Source organism: Bubalus kerabau, chromosome 8 (genome assembly GCF_029407905.1).
Source record: "Bubalus kerabau isolate K-KA32 ecotype Philippines breed swamp buffalo chromosome 8, PCC_UOA_SB_1v2, whole genome shotgun sequence".
In the NCBI taxonomy this organism is placed as follows: domain Eukaryota; kingdom Metazoa; phylum Chordata; class Mammalia; order Artiodactyla; family Bovidae; genus Bubalus; species Bubalus kerabau.
The window spans coordinates 47,178,341-47,202,598 of record NC_073631.1 but is presented as its reverse complement, the minus strand read 5'-3'; the positions used below and the strand labels follow the sequence as shown (position 1 = coordinate 47,202,598).

The 24,258-nt window shown below is 38.5% G+C and overlaps 2 protein-coding genes across 2 annotated transcripts in view; one reads left to right on the top strand and one right to left on the bottom strand.

Annotated features, from left to right (window-relative positions):
- The window catches only part of LRRC17 (leucine rich repeat containing 17), a 36,834-nt gene extending 28,520 nt beyond the window's left edge, over positions 1-8,314 (bottom strand). The window contains exon 1 of the mRNA XM_055590163.1: positions 6,953-8,314. The gene's annotated coding sequence lies outside the window, so the exon portion shown is untranslated. The remainder of the gene's footprint in view (positions 1-6,952) is intronic.
- Positions 1-24,258, top strand: part of FBXL13 (F-box and leucine rich repeat protein 13) — a 216,741-nt gene that overhangs the window by 114,726 nt on the left and 77,757 nt on the right. Inside the window, exon 12 of the mRNA XM_055590169.1 lies at positions 6,883-7,012. Coding sequence (XP_055446144.1) covers positions 6,883-7,012 — 130 coding nt within the window. The remainder of the gene's footprint in view (positions 1-6,882; positions 7,013-24,258) is intronic.

The following is a 24,258-nucleotide window of genomic DNA, read 5'->3' as shown; positions in this document are numbered from 1 at the left end:
AATTTATTTTTATGTTACTGCACTGTACTTTTCTTTTTGTTATAAAATGTGTTATATCTATAATCTGAATACATTTAGATAAATGCATATTCTGCTGTGTATTCTAACTAGTGGCTATTTCTATGTTTTTTAAAAACATGCTTTATCATGCATTTCTCTAATTATCAAAGTCACAATGAAACACTAACTTTGGCTCCCCCTATGTTCGACAAGAGATCTAATACATCCTAATTCTCCCTTGAACTCAGTGTTCCTCTACTTTGACTCACCTATATGTAAATACATACTAATTGTGATTTTTTATCATCTAACTTTCTTTTTAATATTGATTTTTGGTGTCTGTACTCAATATCGTAATCATATTTATGATTAGGTAGTCCTAACTCGAGTTTTGGAGAAGGAAATGGCAACCCACTCCAGTACTCTTGCCTGGAGAATCCCATGGACAGAGGAGCCTGGCAGGCTAACAGTCCATGTGGTTGCAAGAGTCGGACACGACTTAGCGACTAAACCACCATCACCACCAACTGTAGTTTTGTCGTTCATTGATGGTCTATTTGTATCACAATTTCCTTATTCTTTAATTTTGATTTTGATTCATCCTATGATGACTGAAATTTGGAGGAGGAAATGGCAACCCACTATATATATATATAGTATTTTTGCCTGGATAATTCCATGGACAGAGGAGCCTGGTGGGCTACAGTCCATGGAGTTGCAAAGAGTAGAGTCAGACATGACTGAAGTGACAGAGATGCACGCATGATAACTAGAAACATGGTTTTACAAACTCTTTATCTGGAAATATGTGCAAATATTAGATTTTCAGTCATTGCTTTCTGAAGATGACCTTTTGTTGTGTCAGAGGATGAACAACAAATTCTCTCAGGGTATACTTCTTGAATCATGTCCCTTACTCTACTTAAAACCCTACAAATGCTGCCCCATAATCTTCACTATTTCAAGTTAAAGAAAAGTCTAAAGCCAGCCTGATTTTTCTCTTCTTTTGTTGGTAATCTATTTTTTTTTTTTTTCTGCCAAGATGCTGGCAGGAAATTCCTTTTCTCTGAGAAATTAAAAACATTTTCCAAACTTGTGTTCTTTTAATTAATTTTTCCTGGGACATAGTAAACCTTTTGGACATTAAAACTAATTTTCTCAGCTAAAAAAGAGATAGTTTTCTCTTTACTTTTCTGTTAACGAAAGTCTTTATTCAAATTTCATCAAGTTTCCCACTCACGTTCTTTTATTTTTGCTCCAGGATCTGGTGTAAGCATCCATACTACATTCAGCTGTCATTTCTACTTAGTGCTCTCTAGTTTGTACCAGTCCACAGTTGTTCCTTGTATCTCATGACCTTGACACTTGAAGAATACTGTTTATTTATGACACTTGAAGAACACTGTTTATTTATTTTGTAAACAATCTCTGAATTTGGGTTAACTGATGGACTTTTTTTTTTTTTTAATGTTTCAACCCTATTTGTTCATGTTTTAAGAATCCCCTTTCATTTTCAGGTCAGATATTTATTCCAGTCCTTCAAAGCTATCATCTTATCTCTCATCATTGTTTTCTCAGCAATACTGCATTCTCTGTATCAGTAGTTCTCAAAGTGTGTTCTGAGGACAGCTGTGTTCCAGTAAATGTTTAATTACTGGCTGAGGTAGGGGGTCAAGGTATGTTTTGATTTGTAGGATTTACTGATTTCTGTGACATAAATAATTCCATCATGGCCAGTTTTAAGCTACCAACATGCCACTGAATGTAGAGTTGAGAAGAGATGCTAACAATTGGTTCTCGCGGGCTAGTGCAAGCCAGCTCCAGCAGCACCACTGTGGAGGGCCTCTGACCCTTTCAGGAATTCTGTAGGATTCTCTGCCCTGTAATATAGGACATCACTCACTAGTTTTCTTTAGAAATTTCACATTAAGATATATATGTGTCTGTGTGAATGAGTATATGTGCATGGATGAATGTGCTTATATATATATTACATGTGTATATGTGTGTGTATGTATTTTATCTATCTATAGATAGAAAGTGAGTTGGGCGGTGGCTGGAGAGGGGAGAGAGACATACATATTTAAAAATCTATAAATCCATATATGAAAATGAACTCTTTTAAGTAGACGATTTGGGAGTAGCATTATCACTTTTTTTAAAAACTCAAAACATTTTTTCCAACCATACTTTGAGATCATGTTTTCTTCTAGGAAATTTAAAATAATAGTACAGCTCTGCATAGTTTTTTAAGGATGTTTATTTTACAAATTAAGCTGTGTCTTTAGTGGGCAACATATAGAAAAATAGGACCTAAAATGAGAATTTTGTTTGGATTTTAACTTCTAGTTCTTGCTATTGAGACAACATCCAGGATAAATGCTATGTGATACTGATGTTTTTCATCATATGAATAAAATGTACACTGACTTTCTTTATCTATAATAAAAATACATTTCATAATGATTCTCTATTTCTGCTCTGTTTTCTATTGTTTTAATCATGCTTGGGTATGTAATAACATTTTTTCAGCTATAAATAACTAGAGAAGTGTTGTTTGTTGCTGTTCTCATTCTCTCTCTGGTGCCTTTAGTGTTTCTTTCCAAAGAAAAATGTAATTTGTTTGCCTTTCTTGGCAATAGTGATTTGCCAGTTTTTTATCTGAATATTTTTCCTCACTTCTTTGGGGACTTGCTCAGTTTTCTAAAGTTGAAAACAAGGGCTGCCGATAGCTCATGCCCATTTCAAAGTATTTTTTTGCTTTTAAACATTTCCTGAATTAAACCTTGTCCATTTATTCCATTGCCACAGTGAAGGTGGCATTCTCAGTACCTCATTTGGTGCAGCATCCAGATGGTTCACGCTTGGTCTCTCTTCCCTTATGTTGTGAGAAGTATTGTCCTGAACTTAGTCTTATCATGTCTTTGACATGCTTAAGGTCTAGACTCTTCCTTTACTATTCTTTATCATTATCTGATCAAACTTACCTGCCTAGGTTTTCCAAAGGAAACTCTCAACTGTGGTCAGTTGACTGCTACATGCTCCTCTTTCTCTACAAGCTAGAATGCCTTTCTCCTCTCTTTGCTAATCTGTAGACTTTACATCTCAAGTCATACCATCTATCAGAACTCCACAGTGATTACTCCCTGAGTTCTAGTAGCAACATTCATTCACTTATTCACTATGTATTGATCAACTGCTATTTCCAACTATTCTGGGCACAGAGTGGTGAGTAAAGATATTAATATTATGATCTTTGCTTCTTAATGGAGCTTTATATGCTATAGAAGCATGATGTCTATTTTTCCTATAGATGAATCAACCCTTAAATTGACTGGCAACTTCTTACTGACAAGTACTCTCATGTTATATAGTCTCACCACAGTTCATCAGAGTGGGGTAGACAGAGTAAGCTGTGGCCATGACTGGAAATCCTTAGGGTCCACCCTGTAAATAGGAGGTCAAGTGACTGCATTTGGATTTTCTGCAGGAATTCTATTAAAAAACTGCCTCTGCAGGACTAAGTCCAGTACTCAACTCAAAAGAATCCATATGCAAATACTCTCTTTTACAAACTGGACCTTGTGTTAAGATTTTTCAGAGAAATGTTAATTTACATTCCTTCTACTAATAGCTACCCTCAGGTGTTGAAGATCTAACACAGAGGGCCTCAATTCTTTAATGAATAAAAAACCCAAAGAAAAAAGAAACAGTGATCTCTGTAGTTTCTGTAAGAATTGTGATGTCTTAAAGATTATAGTAACAGTAGAAAAATAAATCACAAAGAGAACCCTTCCCACACACATAAGAAAAAGTTATCAAATAATTAGAAAACATTGTCTGAAAACACTTCCTCAAGTGTAATTAGAATTATAAAGTCATCTCTGGATTGGAAAAATGATGAACCAGATCTTACTCATATAAGGGACATATTTCTTTGCCAAAGTTCAGGATAAAAAGTGGCAATATTGCATAAAATTTGCCAAGTGTGATTTCACTGTAAACCAATATTTTTCTCATCCCCCAAAGCTCTAAGTCTGCGGCACTATAAAAGCCTTGAAAGGCTAACAGAGCCACTCAAGATTTGTGTTTTACTTTCAAACTGATGGTTCCCATGAGGTTCCACTTTGAAGAGATAGATCTAGACTTAATCTCAGAGTCATTTAGTTTAATTAAATGACTCTTTTGCCAAACCTGTGGTCAGTGGATCCTCCAAGAAGATCATGCATGGAAATCAGGGCTTCCATAAATTTTGATAGGAGAAAAAAAAAATCTCTATTTTCACTAAGCTTTAACTGAAATATAGATTAAAAAAATCAGGGTAGTATTAGCAGTCCCTGGGACCCTTTCACTCATACAAATCACAATTATTTTCTCATCACATGTATTTTCTTATAGTTGTTACAAATATTTAAAATTATCATTGGTACTCAGTACTGCTTCAAAAGCATTGTAGTTAATAGACCTGTTGCTAGATGTTGTTGTTTAACATGTTAATAAAGAAGCATATACATTATTTCACTCATTTGGCTCTTAAAAATATTTTAATAATATCTGTGGATAAAATTGGCTGCCTTTGAAATTGTATTTTATTTTATACATTAAAAACATTATGCTGACAAAGGGGCCATAGATCCAAAAGTATCTGTGACACACAAAAAAGTTAAAGCTGCTTGTTCAATTCTCATTTTTGGTATTTGTTAAATGGATCACATGCACTTAAAGAAACTGAAAAGTAGACTTGGATCAGACTTGAATATATTTGAATATGCATTATTGGGTAAGTATTGGTTTCATTATTATACCTGAAGAAAGAGTGATTGAGGTACAGAGCTTAAAAGTAGGTTAGGAAGAACAGTCAGCAAATGCAAGGGCAACAGATGCAGGAACAGAAACTACAGCCGACTATCAATCTCACCGGGGTTAACAGATTACACCTGGTTTTACCACCACGCCTGAAATAGGGTACAGATGGAATATGAGGCCCCTCAAACTCTTCAAGTTAGTATGCACCACTATTGTTAGGTAAGTACCTATTCCATTAAATGGAAAAAAGATAGATCAAACTTTGTAAGAATAATTCATATGTATTATTTGAGACAGTAGTAGCAATAATAACAATGTGTATTTTTAAAGGTTCTACCATATCCCTGCTGATTTTAATCAACAAAACTCACCCTCAATATAATACTATTATATACATTCTTATGTAATTGTCACATCTTTATTAAGAGGAAAAAGCAGATATGTTACATTCATGTTACAGATGTTCATGTTACAGAAAACTAAGGTTCAGGAAAGCTGGAGGCCCCACAGCTGGTCAGGGTTGAAAAAAAAGATAATGCTATAATCTCCACTTAGTAAATGTGGAAACAGTCTCTGAGCAGCTAAGGGGCAGTTGCAGTAAGTGTCAGGGCTGGGATTCAAATCCAGTTTGGTCAGATTCCAGAACCCTGTGTATTTTCCATTGTGTCATGCTGCCTGCCTCACTATTCCTTTCGCCAAATTGGAGAGCTAAAAAGTTCTTAGGAATGACAACCCCCCAAGAAAATTGTACTTTACTTAGTTGAATCACAAGGGTACAATTCAGGGAGAGGAAGATAAAGCATTTCTAAAACTTTGGCAATGCTCTCAAGGGATGTTAGTACTGCTTTCTCCTTCAGAGCCCTGCCCACCCAGCCACTGGGGAGTCCAGAAGGCTTCCCTCTCTGTTCTACTGAGTCTCATGGAAATAGCCAGTACCAGAGGGAAATGTGTGTGAGTCAAATAATCCGCTACGGAATATGAATTATATCATATGATATTTTCAGATTTGGGAAATAAATCTGATTAATGATCAAAGCTTGCATATCTAATTTCCCATTTATGTGAAAGTAAACTTGATTAGTCATTTGTGGGCTTTTTAGGGACAGAAAGGCATTTTCCTCCTACTTTTTGTTCTTTTTGCTTTCTAGTTCACTGTTAAACTGCTGCAGATCACAAGCCAAGAGCATGTTGTTTAACTCTATTACAAAAGCAGAAGTGAGAGTTCTTGCACTTTTAAAAAATGCCAGGCTTAGGAGGGCTTTGAAAGTTGCCCATAGAGTGTCTTCAAACTGTGAGTCTTGCAGAGAGTTGTCCTAAAGACCCTCCTTTTTCCTGAAAGCTCTCATTTTGGTTATGGTGGTAATGCCATAGTTAATCTGTTGCAACTTCAGTGAGATTTATAGCCTCTGATATGTTTTATTCCTCTCATATGTTGCCCACATATTTGCAGACTGTTCTTAATCCACTTTTAAGCTCTGTGTATCAGTCAGTCTTTCTTTAGTTATAATAATGAAACTGTTACTTAGAAAATCATGCACATGCAAATTTATTTTTTCAAGCCATTTGCTTACTATGTCCATTTTAAGAGCCTATTATGTTTAACTTTGCCTCCTTTCTGCCCCAAATCCTAACTCTCATGTAACAGTTAATCACTATTCAAATGTTTACAAAGTTTGTCCTCCTAGATATTTGCATTGTTATTTCCATGCTCCAATATAAAAGCTAAATGCAACAATAACACAAACTGAAACTGCTTTCAAACACAAACTAACTTGCAAACAACATGAATGCACAGACCTCCCCCGCCCCCAAAGCTTTGTCCCAATTGGTTTTCTTAAAAATTTAGCCAAATCTCTATTTTCATTTGAAATGTGATTATGCATTATCTGATATGCTACTGCAATCTCCTTAACAGGAAGAGAATTAACAATAAAGTTCAACTCTTGAATAGCTGCAAGGAGAAAAGATTAATTTACAGCTTTACTTCTCTTTGTCATAGTGGCTTAACAAAGATGTGAGGAAACAGCTTAAGTTTAATCACTTTCCTTCCTCTCTTCTCTCTCCCTGTCTTCTCAGGTACTTCTACAATTTACAGAATCTTAGTTTGGCTTACTGCAGAAAGTTCACAGACAAAGGTTTACAGTACCTGAATTTGGGGAACGGATGCCACAAGCTCATCTATCTGGACCTTTCCGGCTGCACCCAGGTTTGTCTTTCAGCCTTCTCTTTCCTGCAGCAGGCAAAGAAGTCCTCCAGAGAACCGGCTGCATCCAGCCCCAGCCCTCATGTTATACTAACGCTGTGCACGGACTGCAGCACACTTTTCAGAAGGTTTTCAATTACGTGAACACAGCTGCTTAAATTTTCCCCAGGATTCCTACTATAGGCTCTTGGCTTCCCTCCATTGGAGTGTCACATCCACGAAGAGGCAGAGCTCATTGGATGATGAAGCAGACCACTTCTGTGTAGATACTCTGTGCACAATTATACTAGCCGAGTCCAAATCTTGAAAACTTTTTAGAATTGCTACCAAGATACAAACAAAGAAAAATATCTGGGGGAGAGGGTGGGGAGTATTTGCAAAGAACTTCCTGAAAAGTTAGTTTGCTTCCACGTGGACTCTGAGAGTAAAGAGTATTAGGTAAAATGCTACAAGTGATAAATGTAAGAAAGGAAATACAACAAAGATAATGATTTTTTTTAAATTGCATTATATCCTTGGGCTAAATAACATGAAGATTTGAGGTCTACATGGGGAAATATTTAAGTCTGAAGGAACAAGACTAAGAAACCTGGGCAGAAAATAGTGTGGAATTGGGGAGGGTATGGCATGGCACTGTGGAAGCAGTTCCTGCCTCCTTGATAGTTTCTTCTGCTCTGTTTTGTTAGATTTAAGTCACCATTCATTTAACTTCTCTCCCACCTCTCTGTGTATTGCTATTAGTGTCAGCATGGTCATCATTCTATGAAAATAATATAATGACACAAATGAGAACTGTTACTATACACCAGGCACCGTGTTGAGTGTTTCATACATATCACATTTACTGCTCATACAAATGCTGTGCACTATAGTTTATTTAGATGAAAAGACCAAGGTTCTCAGGGTTGCACAGCTGGTAAAAGCATACTGGTACTGCTATAAGCAGGTATTCCTGGAAGGAATACAGAGACAGAATGGATTTCTCCTCCAAGTTCTTGAATGGACAGAAATCTTACCACCACTGGCATATGGTTTCCTGGTACACTAGGCATTGGGGAGGATGTAGGGGAAAGGATGCTAAGCTAGGGCTGCAAGGCTAGAGTTTGCATTTGTTTAAATCCAATCTACTGATGTATCAATAGTTTGCTAAGCACCGACATCTGCCACTCTATGATCAAGATGGCCTTAATGTTCCCTCCAGATTGACAAAACTTCAGATAGGCTTCTTTCTGACCCTGAATCCCTGACCTCCTTTTTCTTACTTTAGAAAACTTGCAGTTGTACATTCTGTTTTTGCTCCCTTTGAGATGTCAACTTCTTAAAAAGTTTCTTACCTGTTTTACAACCTATGAATGTCTTTTTCAAGGACCTGGGAGCCAGCCTTTGATATGTAATCATCAAGACAGAGAGTGTCTGTATCTCTCAGTCTCCATGGATTGATGGGGGCCTAACTTGGATATGAATGTCAACACACACAGATGGCCTGATCACAAAGGAAGAATATTTGCAACTTCAGAAATAACTCAATATGCTTTTGACACATCCCACTGATCAACCTCTCCCTGAAAGATACAGCCTTTAGTCCTTCTTTTAAAATTAAATTTTCCTGGACTATAGTTGATTTACAATGTTGTACAGCAAAGTGAATCAGTTATACATATACATGCATCTACTCTTTTTTAGAGTCTTTTCCCACATAGGTCATTATAGAGTATTGAGTAGAGCTTCCTGTGCTATACAGTAGGTTCTTATTAGTTATCTATTTTATATATAGTAGTGTCTAACTCGCCTCAGTGCTTCAGAACCCTCCTCATAGTGTGACTTAACTCCTTTTTCTTCTCAGTTTCCACCAAGTGATTATTGCAGCAATAACACAAACACATGCATAGACACACAAACACACATAAACATGTCCTAAAGTTAAATATTTTCAAACACAGCTCAAAGTCAGAGGTTTCAAACTGATGACTCTCTGGCCAGATATTTAGGAAAAACATATAGATATAGTCTGTCTGTAAATTTTGAGCCAACATTTGGAATTTTGGAGTTTTCAAATAAAAATCTAGACTTTAAGCTTCTCTTAAAAAGAAAATACATAAGAACTAGCGAACTTGGGCCTGCATCCCCACATGGTAAAGGGGGCTGGACAGAGTCAGCCTCACCCCCTTGAAATGGAGCCCTCTCCGCAGTTTACCGCCCTCTCGTCCACTCAGTAATGTGCAAGCACGCACTTACTCCGGGACAGCTACCACTTCACTGCATTGCCTGCCTGTCTTAGTAGGTGCTTGAGTTTGGTCTGAACGTACCAAGAATAGATTTTGTTTCCTAATTGATCCTTAATTTGTAATTCTCAAACCACAGTGATGTTAGTATTTCACATCATGCAAAATAATGTTAGGGTGTTCATTTTTTATTTATCTGCATTGCATTTCCCTTTGTTCACCTAATAATTTAACAGCAAACAGAGATTTAACCCAAGGCACTGGAAATTTTACCATTTGAAATTTTGTAAGAAATGGCCTCATTATGAACCATAGATATTTTAATAATGGCTGCTGCTGTAACTTCGGGACGAATCAGTGTATTTGGGAAGTTATTGCGCCTGAGGGACTTATGAAGTCTTTTGAGGCGGTTTCATCTACTTTCCTGGCTCCATCTACCTACCTGTGAGGATAGTTTCACCCTACCTGGTCTAATTGCATTGGTATGACAATACAAAATGGTTTCAAAGAAGGAAAGCTGACTATTCACAGGTTTTATAGGTTCGTCTCTTGGAAACTAAAATGTAGTTTCTTTTTATATGTTTGGAATTTTGCACTATGAAGACATGTGTTAATATATCTGACCAAGGAAAAATGTCCTAATAAAACAAAAAGAGTTGAGAATAGAAGCTTATGACTAAATGTTTTTCACTGGTGTTTACTGAGTGCCTGCTGCATACTGGGCACTGTGATGAGTAAAATGGCATTTCTGTCTTTGGAAACTCTGGATTAACATAAACAAAATATGTCAAGAGCTAAATGCTAATGTAGTCATGGCTGCCCAAAAAAGGAAAGATGTATTTATATAATATTGTGAAAGTATTTGAACCATACGTGTTAGAAAAAATAAATAAGTGGATGATGGAGAACTACAAAGAAAAGTGAAAATCAGTTACATATGCCTTAGAAATATTCTACATTCTTATGGGATTGGATAAACGCTGTAGGGTGCATTAAATTATATGACTGATTTCCGAGTGAATATTAGCACTTACATGTTCACCTGCATGTTATCATCTTTGATGTGGCTGCAGTAATGCCTCTGCCCAGTTTCTTCTCTTTGGAAAAACCTCTGCTCCCCCTTGGCCTGAATTGTGATAGGGCTGCTGCAGTGAGCTCTCTCACTATCCTCTGCAAAGAAAAAAATTAAATTACCTGAAAACTCACCACCCAGAAATAATCAACACTACTAGAATTTCAGAGTCTTTACGCTATGCGTGTCTAGACTTCTTTTGAATTGAAAAAGATTATATAGTACACATATCTTTCATTATTCCATGTCTTTATTCCATTAAATATTTTCCTGTAACTTACTTTTAAGAGGTATAATAGTATTCCATTGTATCAAAACACCAATTTATATTTAACCATTCATTATTGGCCTACAACTCTTTCTCCTGGTCTACCTTTTTTTCGGCTATCATAAATAATCTCCGAGGAACATTATTGTAGCCATATCTTAGCATATGTGTATGCAATTTTGGGTACAAATTTTTAGAAATGAAATGATCAGAGGTTATTTTTAAGGTTGTCCATGCTCTACAAAGACTCTCAATTTACATTTATGATGAATGTAAAATAGTTTGTTATCTTCATAAATATATTCTATATAAAAAACTTGTCAATTCAACATTAAATATGCTATTTTATATTTTCAATTTGTATTTCTTTGATTTCCAGGCAAAGTTAAACCATACATAGGCACTTAATAAATATTTGTTGAATGATAGCATTTTTGTCTCAGTAAGCTGCCATTATTAAAATATTTTTCAAAGTAATTAAAATTCTTCTTTCAAACTGGGGAATATTGGAGATAATGTAACTTAAGTTCCTGACACAGTTGGTGTTAAAAAATAAAGCCTATTAGTATATTTCTCTAAAATATTTTTCTTCAGAACCTGAGTGCAACATTTTCCTTATAGTATTTTCAGAAGAAAAAAAAAAAACCTACATTCATTTAACAAAATGATTCTGGCTGAATCAGTCAAACAAATTTAATTTGTTTGCTTTTATATTTACCATTTACTCAAAGTTATAAAATCTAAGCTTATACCATAAAATTATTTTTAAAAACCATATTTAAATACAATGTGGTAAGACTCTTTGGAGACAAAATGGTTTTATCATGTAAAGAAGGTACTCTTTCCTGTGCTCCTTTGTAATTTATAATCTGGGAGACATTTGGTGACAGTGAATGGATTCATCTTTTTCTACTCTTAAGGAATGATGTGTGATCTAACTCAAGGTAGATGTTTATCAGATGCTTGTTGAATATTTGGATTAATGTTTAGTTAAATAAGTGAAACTAATAAGCCACTATATGAGATGTTGGTAGTTTTACTTTGCAACTCATTCTCTGCTTCAAGGAACACTCCTCTCCCTTCCCTTGTGGTTCTGAGGAGCTGTCAGTCATGACATCATGAAAGTAACATACCACAGTAATTGGGAACATGGGTTCTGGGCACCTGCATTTTAATCCTGAGTTTGCTATTTGATAGGTATGGGGCTGGGGCAGGTCCTAATCTTTCTGTATACCTTACCTTCCTTATCTATGAAATGGGGAAAATGCTATTAATGGTAACTACCTGTGTTTTGTATGAATTAAATGATTTGACACATATAAGAGGCTTACAATGATGGCTGCATAGTAAATGCTTAGCCACTATTAGATATTATTTTTAGATTATTAACAGTGTTTTCCAATGGCCACTAGCATTTGGCCCAGGCCTATGCTATGCTATGCTAAGTCGCTTCAGTCGTGTCCGACTCTGTGCGACCCCATAGACGGCAGCCACCAGGCTTCCCCGTCCCTGGGATTCTCTAGGCAAGACCACTGGAGTGGGTTACCATTTCCTTCTCCAATGCATGAAAGTGAAAAGTGAAAGTGAAGTCGCTCAGTCGTGTCTGACTCTTAGCGACCCCATGGACTGCAGCTTACCAGGCTCCTCCATCCATGGGATTTTCCAGGTAAGAGTATTGGAGTGGGGTGCCATTGCCTTCTCCGGCCCAGGCCTAGACATTCGTAAGTTCCATATGCAATTGCTACAATTTTTCCAGGAAGAACATGACTTTAGCAGAACCCATTCAGAACTCTTTAGGTACTGTAACAATTTTATGTATACAAATACACACACACATATATATGTATGTTATATGTATATTATATATATATATATATAGTAAAATAAGTCAGAGAAAAGCGAAATCTGTATGCTATGGCTTATATGTGTAATCTAAAAAAAATACAAAAATAAGTGTATATACAAAACAGAAACAGACTCACAGACACAGAAAACAAATTTATGGTTACAAAAGGGGAGGGGAGGGCAGGAGGGGCAAATTAGGAGTATGGGATTAACAGATAGAAACTACAATACATAAAATAGAGAAGCAACAGGGATTTACTTGGAGAAGGCAATGGCAGCCCACTCCAGTACTCTTGCCTGGAAAATCCCATGGATGGAGGAGCCTGGTAGGCTGCAGTCCATGGGGTCGCTAAGAGTCGGACACAACTGAGCGACTTCCCTTTCACTTTTCACTTTCATGCATTGGAGAAGGAAATGGCAACCCACTCCAGTGGTCTTGCCTGGAGAATCCCAGGGACAGGGGAGCCTGGTGGGCTGCCGTGTCTGGGGTCGCACAGAGTCGGACACGACTGAAGCGACTTAGCGGCAGCAGCAGCAGCAGCAGGGATTTACAGTGTAGCACAGGAATTATACCCAGTATCTTATAACCTATAATGGAATATAATTTGCAAAAAAACTAAATCACTATGCTATACACTTAAAACTAATACAATATTGTAATTCAACTATACTTCAATTAAAAAATGAGCAAAACATGAAGGTCTTCCTCTAGTAACAAAAAAGAATACATTAATATACATATATTAATGTATTTTTAAATTCTTATATTGTGGTTCTGTGTGTGGATATTAATTCTCATGAATTATATTGTGCTATAGCTCTCATTCTTTTTTCTATTTTTGACAATGTTTCTTAAGGTGCTTCTTTAAGTCACCTCTTCTCTTCAACCTCTTAATCACAGAGAGCCCCAAGGTTGAGTTTGGATCTACTTTTCTTCTCATCACACCCTTGGTGATGTCACCTATTAACAGATTACAGCTTTAAATATCACCTACAATGACAAATACACACACGCACATATAAAATCATATATGTGTAACATTCACACACAAATATATGTTCACATGGACACATACACATACATGTATGTAATGTATGTATACAAGAGTATGTTTATATATGCATATATATATACATATGTAAGTATATATGCTTATAGGAGTATATGTGTATATATGTTATATAGAGAATACATGTATATATGTGTGTACATTTATATACATACACACACACATATATATGCATAGACATAGACACATATAATGATAGACAATATCAATATCAATGATAGACTTCTCTCTCAAATTTTAGATTCATATCTTAAAAAAAATGTCTCTGCTCTAAAATATAACTCCTTGCTCCTCCTTTGGCCTTCCCTATCTTAGTTAATGACAGTTCCATGTTTACAGATGCTTAGGCCAAAAGTCTTGAATTCATCTGTTACAGATTGAATTGTATCCCCTCCAAATTAATATGTGCAATTCCTAATCCCTAGTATCTTAGAATGTGAACTTACTTGGAAGGAATGCCACTGCAGATGCAATTAGTTAAGATAATATCATTAGGGTGGACCCTGATCCAGTGTAACTGATGTCCTTTTTTTAAAAAATTCGGGGAAATTTGGACACAAACATATGCATACTCATACATGGAGAGTGCCATGTAAACATGAAGACAGCCATCTACAAACCAAGGAGAGAAGCTTGAACCATATCCTTCCCTCACACTGAATGAACTAACACCACAACACTGATCTTGGACCTTTTAGCCTCCAGAACTGCTGGACAACAAACTGCTCTTATTTAAGCCACCAGTTTGTGGTCCTTGCATACCTAGCCAACTAATATGGCAATCTTAACTCCTCTTTTTCTCACACTCCACATGCACTCTTTCAGGAAGTCCAGTTGACTATCACTTCAGAATCTATCCAGGATCTGACCACTCCTTACCATGTCTATAGTTACTACTCAAACCCAAGTCATCATCCAATCCATCATCTCTTGCCTGGATTATTGTGACAGCTTCCTAACTGGTCTCTCTGCTTTCACTTCAACCTCTAAGTTTCTTTTCAACAAGTAGCACCTAGAATAGGCTTCTGAAAACAGAAGTCAATATACTCCCTCAGTTCAAATGCCTGGCAAGTCTTCCTATTTGATCAATAAAACAAAAGCCTTGAAAGGACCTTCAAGACCCCATGTAATCTGCCTCCTTCCCTAACTGTCTCTCTGACATCACTTCCTATTATTCTTCCTCTTAGCAACTCCTCTCCAGCCACACTGGCTTCCTTGCTGTTCTTTGAACACACAAGCTCTTGCCTTTGGGTTTTTTGCACTGACTGTTTTCCTTGCCTGCAACACTCTGCAGCTATCTGTACAGCTTCTCACCTTCTTTTATTCTATTTCATGAAAAGTGAAAGTTGCTCAATTGTGTCCAACTCTTTGTGACCCCATGGACTGTACAGGGGCCAGACTGAATTCTTCAGGCCAGAATACTGGAGTGGGTAGCCTTTCCCTTCTCCAGGGGATCTTCCCGACCCAGGAATTGAACCAGGGTCTCCTGCATTGAAGGCAGATTCTTAACCAAGTGAGCTATCAGGGAAGCCCTGGTCTATCTAACATATGTCCCTAATGAATGAAGAAATGACTAAAAGGCATCAGCCAGAATGCTCCAAAGAGATCCACATTAGTTTTCCATGTTCATATCAGAGCTCTCTAAAATGTGAACTTGTTTCTTTCAAAATCTCAAAGAAGAAATATGGGTAGAATTTACAGTTTTAATGGAAAGGACAAATCTATCCTATGTGTACATGAGAAACTGCCAATAAGGAGTGCAGATTACTGGTTATGCTTTTCCTTTACCCTCTGCTCTGTTTGTGTGTTACTTCAAGGGTTCTCATGTTGATATTGCCTTTGGGTAGCCACTTTTCCTACAGATTTAATGTCTCTCCAACTGTATTTAGCAGTGGGTTATGGCATTATATAGAAAGTTAGGCATCCCACTCCAGTACTCTTGCCTGGAAAAATCCCATGGATGGAGGAGCCTAGTAGGCTGCAGTCCATGGAGTCGCTACGAGTTGGACATGACTGAGCGACTTCACTTTCACTTTTCACTTTCATGCATTGGAGAAGGAAATGGCAAGCCACTCCAGTGTTCTTGCCTGGAGAATCCCAGAGAGAGAGGAGCCTGGTGGGCTGCCGTCTATGGGGTCGCACTGAGTCGGACACAACTGAAGTGACTTAGCAGCAGCAGCAGCAGGCATAGAATGATCACAGTTGTGCTGGTAACGAAGGCTGGGTTGTAGCCAATCTCAGGTTGAAACCCAAATGTCCAGAAACCAGTAACCCTGAACATGGAGTGGGAAAAAGATCCAGATGAAGATGGGGGTAGTTTGGGCCAAGGTACAGATTTAAGATTTTCAGATTTAAGGTAAACCAGGGAGAAGGCAATGGCACCTCACTCCAGTACTCTTGCCTGGAAAATCCCATGGACGGAGGAGCCTGGTAGTCTGCAGTCCATGGGGTCGCTGAGGGTCAGGCACGACTGAGTGACTTCACTTTCACTTTTCACTTTCATGCATTGGAGAAGGAAATGGCAACCCACTCCAGTGGTCTTGCCTGGAGAATCCCAGGGACAGGGGAGCCTGGTGGGCTGCTGTCTATGGGGTCGCACAGAGTCAGACACGACTGAAGTGACTTAGCAGTAGCAGTAGCAGCAGGGAGCAAGAGGGCTTATAATAGTTTTTGCCTCTCTGCTCCTTTGTTCTTCATTTCCATCCAGCCTAAATACTTTCACTAGGCTCACTTTTTGCCTTCTGCCTAAATACCCTCATACTGTCTCATTTCCCCATTCATCAGGTTAACTTTCACATATCCTTTGAGGCTCTGTTCAATGACAACCTTCTCCAGGAACCCTTCACTGACCCCTCCTTTCCCCTAACCCATCTGGGTTAAGATCTCTTCATTCCACTTCCAGTAAGTGTTCTCTATGTATTTGATGGTCTGCTTATTTGTCTGCTCTCTGCCCCATTGTGAGCTCCTTATGGCCAGGATTCAGCCTGATTATCTGTATCTGTATCCTAAGTATATCATAAATACCTGATACATAGTAAGACTTTGATCAATGTTTCATGAATGAATGAATGAAACTGCAGCCGATTTCAGAGCATGGTTAGCAAGTTCTTCAGCTAGAAGCTCAGGACACTTGTTAGGTGTCTGAGAAGTTGGTAACTTGCTAGAGCAAAGTCTGATTATCTTTTCTTGGTAAGAGCTGAGCCTGATATTTCTTCAGAATTACTGGGAGAAAAGAGCCTAGGAAACTACAAAATATTACAGTGAAAGTTATGGTTTCATCAACTGTTTTCAGTTATTATACAAGTCAACAAAAAGGAAAAGGGATAGCATCCCAGAAATGTTCAAATGATCAGAATACTCAATACAGCAACAGAAGTTTATCAGTAGTTGTTATACTATTAAATCTCTCTGAGACTCATGAATCTTAAAGGTGGACTGTGCAAACTGCAAACTGGAAGATTCTAAGGTCATTTAGGTTCTCTCTACGCTACATAAATTCCAACCTCCCCTTTCAGAGAGGCAAAGATCATGGAAGGTCTTACTTATTCACCCCTGGGGTTTGTGGGAGAAGTGGGAGAAAGCTGCGGAGGCACTTCCAGAGATGACTGTATTAGCCAAATGGAACAAAGAGACTGCATTAGCAGAGCAATCTCATTCTCTCTCCCTCATAAGCAGAAGGCACTGGGATGGTGAATGGAGCCCCAAGCTAAAGTTAAGAGGCCCCCACCTAGAGCTTTTGCTATGCCACATAAGCACCTGTGCAACCCTGGGCAGTTACGTGGTTTTTCTGCTTCAGTTCTCTCTTTTGTAGAATGGCTAGGTTAGGCTAGATCTCCGAGATCTTTTTCAGCTTTAGGATTTTGTGTTTCTATAAGATGATTAACTAAGATAACTAAAGAAGGAGTATGAGTGGGGAAAAGAATAATGAATTTTATTTTGGAAAAGCTGAATTTGAGCTTTCTGTGATACATCTAGTTGTCAATGACAAGAACTACTTGAAAGTGGAAGTCCAGTCCTTGCAGCAGAGCTGGGAATGGAGGTACAGATTTGGAAGTTTATCAATAGAGGGTAATTGGAACAGTAAGAGTTATGTGACCAGCTAAGCCAGCTGTGAATAAAGAGATAATGTACCAAAATGAATTGGTAACAGCTAAATTAAAAATTTGGAGAAGGCAATGGCACCCCACTCCAGTACTCCTGCCTGGAAAATCCCATGGACGGAGGAGCCTGGTAGGCTGCAGTCCATGGGGTCGCTAAGACTTCACTTTCACTTTTCACTTTCATGCACTGAAGGAAATGGCAACTCACTCCAGTGTTCTTGCCTTGAGAATCCCAGGGATGGGGGAGCCTGGTGGCTGCCGTCTGTGGGGTCACACAGAGTCGGACACGACTGAAGTGACTTAGCAGCAGCAGCAGAAAATTAAAAATTATAATTTACTTATATTTTACCTTATTCTATATTTTAATGAATGGTGACTTTATTTAATCCCTGGTGACTCAGTGGTAAAAACTTCTGCCTGCTAAAGCAGGGTTTAATCCCTGGGTTGGGAAGATTCCCTGGAGAAGGAAATGGCAACCCATTCCAGTATTCTTGCCTGGGAAATCCCATGGACAGAGGACAGAAGAACCTGGAGGGCTACAGTCCATGGGGTTGCAAAACAGTTGGACATGACTTAGCGACTAAACAACAACAATAAAAATTGGTACCATTTGCTAGGTATTGACTACGAACTAGATGTTGAGGTATGTGCTCTGCGTTTCTTATCTCATTTAATATTTATAAATAACTATATGAGGTGTGTATCATTATTCCCATTTTTGAGGTGTGGAAACTGAGCAGTAGTGTGTTGGTAAGCATCTAACACCTGAGAAGGAAAAGGCAAATCCCTGAATTATAATGGTTGCTAACTTTCATGGTGTAAATACTCTCACCATGGCCTATTTCAAGCTAACAGAGGTCACTAAACCAGTGAGACAGGAAGAAATGTGCACTATGTAATACTGTCATCATACAGATATAATAAACATATATATCTTCAAGAGCACAGATAACGGTAAAGCATAATAGTAAAATAATTATGAAGTCATGACTTTGGGTGTTCACTACATTTGTTAATATGGCTTATTTAATTTAAGTTTATATGTTTTAATTTTTTAGCTGGCTGTGTTTAACAACTGGCTTGCATAGTTCCTAAAATTTTAACAACCTGCTCTTGCAAGGTAATATAAGCTATCTCCACTTATAATGATGCCACGATAGGGTAAGTAATTTGCTTATGGTCACACTGAAAATGTCTGGACAAAGATTAGAACCTTGATCCATCGAATTCTGAAGACCAGGTTCTTAACTATTCAATTCAGTTCAGTTCAGTTCAGTCGCTCAGTCGTGTCCAACCCTTTGCAAACCCATGAACCACAGCAATCCAGGCCTTCTTGTCCATCACCAACTCCCAGAGTTTACCCAAACTCATGTCCATTGAATTGGTGATGCCATCCAACCATCTTATCCTCTGTCATCCCCTTCTCCTCCCACCCTCAATCTTTCCCAGCATCAGGGTCTTTTCAAATGAGTCAGCTCTTCGCATCAGGTGGCCAAAGTATTGGAGTTTTAGCTTCAACATCAGTCCTTCCAATGAACACCCAGGACCGATCTCCTTTAGGATGGACTGGTTGGATCTCTCTGCAGTCCAAGGGACTCTCAAGAGTCTTCTCCAACACCACAGTTCAAAAGCATCAATTCTTCAGTGCTCAGCTTTCTTTATAGTCCAACTCTCACATCCATACATGACTACTGGAAAAACCATAGCCTTGACTAGACGAACCTTTGTTGACAAAGTAATGTCTCTGCTTTTTAATATGCTATCTAGGTTGGTCATAACTTTCCTTCCAAGGAGTAAGCATCGTTTAATTTCATGGCTGCAGTCACCATCTGCAGTGATTTTGGGGCCCAGAAAAATAAAGTCTGACACCGTTTCCATTGTTTCCCCATCTATTTGCCATGAAGTGATGGGACCGGATGCCATGATCTTTGTTTTCTGAATGTTGAGCTTTAAGCCAACTTTTTCACTCTCCTCTTTCACTTTCATCAAGAGGCCCTTTAGTTCTTCACTTTCTGCCATAAGGATGGTATCATTTGCATATCTGAGGTTATTGATATTTCTCCCAGCAATCTTTATTCCAGCTTGTGCTTCTTCCAGCCCAGTTTCTCATGATGTACTTTGCATATAAGTTAAATAAGCAGGGTGACAATATACAGCCTTGACGTACTCCTTTCCTGATTTGGAACCAGTCTGTTGTTCTGTGTCCAGTTCTAACTGTTGCTTTCTGACCTGCATACAGGTTTCTCAAGAGGCAGGTCAGGTGGTCTGGTATTACCATCTCTTTCAGAATTTTCCAGTTTATTGTGAAATTATTTATTTATTTGGCATAGTCAATAAAACAGAAATAGATGGTTTTCTGGAACTCTCTTGCTTTTTCCATGATCCAGAGGATGTTGGCAATTTGATCTCTGGTTCCTCTGTCTTTTGTAAAACCAGCTTGAGCATCTGGAAGTTCATGGTTCACGTATTGCTGAAGCCTGGCTTGGAGAATTTTGAGCATCACTTTACTAGCATGTGAGATGAGTGCAACCGTGTGGTAGTTTGAGCATTCTTTGGCATTGCCTTTCTTTGAGATTGGAATGAAAACGGACCTTTTCCAGTCCTGTGGCCACTGCTGAGTTTTCCAAATTTGCTGGCATATTGAGTGCAACACTTTCAAAGCATTGTCTTTTAGGATTTGAAATAGCTCAACTGGAACTCCATCACCTCCACTAGCTTTGTTTGTAGTGATGCTTCCTAAGGCCCACTTGACTTCACCTTCCAGTATGTCTGGCTCTAGGTGAGTGATCACACCACGGTAATTATCTGGGTCGTGAAGATCTTTTTTGTACAGTTCTTCTGTGTATTCTTGCCACCTCTTCTTAATATCTTCTGCTTCTGTTAGGTCCCTACCATTTCTGTCCTTTATTGAGCCATTAGACTATCATTTGTAAAACAATAAAGTGCTATTTACTGTATATGATAAAGAAATTATTGCTGCATTTAAATTTTGTATTTGAGAAAAGTGTTATATGGTCTTAAGTGTCATCACTCAGGAGGGGTTGTAGTGGAAAAGCAGGCACGAATCAGAAAAGTCACAGTGCAATTTCTGTGTCTCTGGGTCAGCTCTTAGGCCTCAGTTTTCCTGTTAAAGGAATATTTTGTGTCCTTTCTGAATCACACTTCAACCCATGTTGGGAAAAAATATTGAAGAATTTATGAAAAATTTTATGAATCTTATAGGTAAGACTCATATAAATTTAAATGGTTGGCATAATTACTAGTTTGAATGCAACTTAATACAAGCTGCATTGAAATAAAAAATAAAGAAATAAAACAAAAGCCTATTGTTTAGAATCCATAGATTAATGTAATCTCTGTAGCCAAAATATTTAAAGATGTTTATTACATTAAGTAGTAAAAAATAAAACATCTGGCAACAATTTTTAGATCTTGAAGAACTGGATGACGAAATGATGAGTCTCAGGGGACTCCGATCATATTTCCCCCTCCTGAAAATAGGTTTGAAAAAATTGTAATGCTTTCTGAAAAACTAAACTTATTTCAGTTTCTTCTCTCTTCCCTATCATAGCAAATGGCTTATACACAGAATTTCATGAACTGCTCATAAAACTCTACTTTAGTTCTTTGGATCTGGGTGAAGCCGGTGGTTAGGACTGTAGCTGTAAAGCCTCCATCTAACTCAATATATCTAGACAAAGGAGCTCTGTGATCATTGTGTTTTAAGAAGAAAGTATTGTAGCTGTGATTCTCTTGATTTAAAAGAAGATAAGCCTCCATTATAGCACAGCGGAAACTGTAAGTAATTGGCCAGTGGGTGAGGAAGAGAACAACGTGGTATACTACTCCAGACAAGGATGGTAGAGTTTAAATGGCAACCCACTCCAGTATTTTTGCCTGGAGAATCCCAGGGACAGAGGAGCCTAGTGCGCTGCCGTCTATGGGGTCGCACAGAGCCGGACATGACTGAAGTGACTTAGCAGCAGCAGCCTGCTTCTGCAGATCACAGCTCTCAGTCATTGTGCAGTGAGTACATACATGCAGAGTTGGCACCCATGCTTGCCTTCCTGGTATCTGCAGGCTTCACTAATCTTGTGCTTTAGTTTTATTTTCCTTATTCACACTGAAAAATGAAAGGTTTTTTTTTTTTTTTTTCTTTTTTTTTCATGTTTGGCTGTTCAATGTTTTTAGATAAATATGGCAATCTTTAACAAAGGACGATATTGACCATGCTCCACCCCGCCTCCACATTAGAACTACTAATTCTAATTTACATTCTACACACAATTTACTTAACAACTATTTGGCCAATAGGTTGTTGCATCATACTTTGCTCCCAGCACGGTGTTGTAAAGGGCCTGATGGGTAAGACGGGCAGGGATATTACACATGTGCACCTGGAATTATTGTACAAGGCAGAAGGTGCACACTGCAAAGTGAGGGCTCTGGTTGTTGGTGCTCTGAGATGTAAGAGAAAGAGACAGCTCTACCCGAAGCCTCTTCCAGAGCTACCTGGGAGAAGTGCATTAGTGAACGTAGAGGCGCAAGTGGTCATGAAGAACATATAGACTCGAAAGTACAGGCACATGCAAAGAGAGAGAGAGTGGTAGGTATAATAATTAGGCCTCTTCTCCTATCACCACAGAGGACATAATATTTGAAAGCCTATCAAGCCCTCTTAACACAGATCCTGAGAAGTGTTGCTATTGAAGCCTGTGGCACATTTGAATGCAATAAAACAGAATGTTCCATAATGTTTTGGGAGAAATCCTTCTTTTCAACAGTTCATTCCGCTTGCTAAGCCAGGCTTCTTTGAGGTTATCAAGAGGTTATAAAGGATATATGGATATGACTGAAGTCATCACATTACTCATTAGCCATTGGTTATAGTGCTGGTTAGAATGAGAGGAACAGCTGAAAATGGTACAGGAACACAACATGGGCTATGTCGACCTAAGATGGGTATTTCTGTCATCGAGGGTCTCACCCTACATATATCTCTTTTTCTGTATTGTTGAGCTAACTGATTCAGAGACAATGTTGCAAAAAAGGGCTGGAAAATGGGAGCTCGGTAAGATGTGACCCTCCCGGGATCTGAGCTAGGTTGTGCTGCTCAGCACTTTGGTCTTCTTTTCGTGTGGCTCACTGAGAGCTCATTTCCTTCACAGACCACTCTGTCCTGTTGTGCTGAGGCCCAGCCAGAGGCAGATGGAGAGAATTTCCCTGTGAGCACCAAGGCTTCTCTGCCCCCATTAGCAGCAGTAGCTGTCTGCTGGGACTTGAGACTGGAACACCACTGGTGTGGCCAACTTCCCCAAGTTCCCAACCAATGGGAGCTTAACCAGAAAACAGCAGCGTGGCAGGGCTCCAGTTGTTGTCCAAACTGAAGCCAAAATTACCTCAAAAGTAAACAAAAAGAGATCCGACCCCAAATTTTATAAGAATCCTATACAGAAAATGCACAGATATCAGATGTGGCAAAACCCAGTATTTTACCACAGTGAAATAATTTGTTTTTTCTCTTAGAGAGGAATCTTTAATTTTAGGCTTGTATCCTCATCACTTCAGTGAAGAGAAAGGACAACTAATCGTTGGTTGGCCTAAAAGATTCTGGCAGGAATATTTGAGTCATAAAATATTAGCCAAGCATCTTTTTGGATATTCTAAAATAAACTATGTACAGAACTAAGCATTTCATGCCAGGACAAAACTGAAAAGCTTTTCTCAGAGGTCTCCCTGCCCCTCCCCCTTCCTTTCCTGGATACAATCTTATTGGTTGATAGCACCCAGCTTTTGGCTGCATTACAAGGAACCACTCAGCTCTGGCTGATTTCTGCTATCACTTTTTCCCCCTTGTTCAGGAAATCTTGTCATGAACATGTTTCCAAGACAGCAAGAGAGAAAAAGTTTTTTACTTGTTTTGGGGAAGCCATTATTGGAGATACGAGTGTGAGGGTAATAGACTTGTTGTTATTATTTAGTTCTTAGCCACTTGGTTGCTTAGCCACTGGGGAAGCAGGGCAATACGCTAGGGCTGAGATAAGGGGAGAAATTTAGAAGTGTTGTGAAAAACAACTGCTCCCATCCCTGGATCTGGAGTTATTCACTATGGGGAGAAATGGTCTCTAGCCTTGGCTCTGCTGTTGACTGTGTGACTCAAGAACATCTGTTCATTCATCCAGCACTTACAGAGCACCCACTCTGTGTGTGGCACCGTGTCCAGCACTGGGGACACACCATGAGGAACAGATAAGGAATCTATTCTCAAATCACCCAACTTCTCTAAATACTGTTTCGTCATACTTATGGTGTGAGGGATACACTAGAATGATCTCTCAAGGTCTTTACCTCTAGTTCTTGAATCTTTATTTTTCAGTGAGCTCACAATATGCCCAGAAGAACAGTAACAGGAAAACTGGTACTCAAAACACATACCAGGTATCATGCTAATGAACCACTTTCATATACATGACTCTGTTTTCTCAAGAATCTCCTAAAATAAGTATTATTATACCCATTTTATAGATGAGACAACTAAGCATCAGACAGGTTGAACTGCCTTTTGTTATAAGTGAGAAAGAGATAGACTCAAACCCAGCTCTCTGCTGGCTCCAAGCCCAGCATTCTTTCCCTGTCCTCTGTTCTCCAGATTTATAATGTTAATTTATCTCC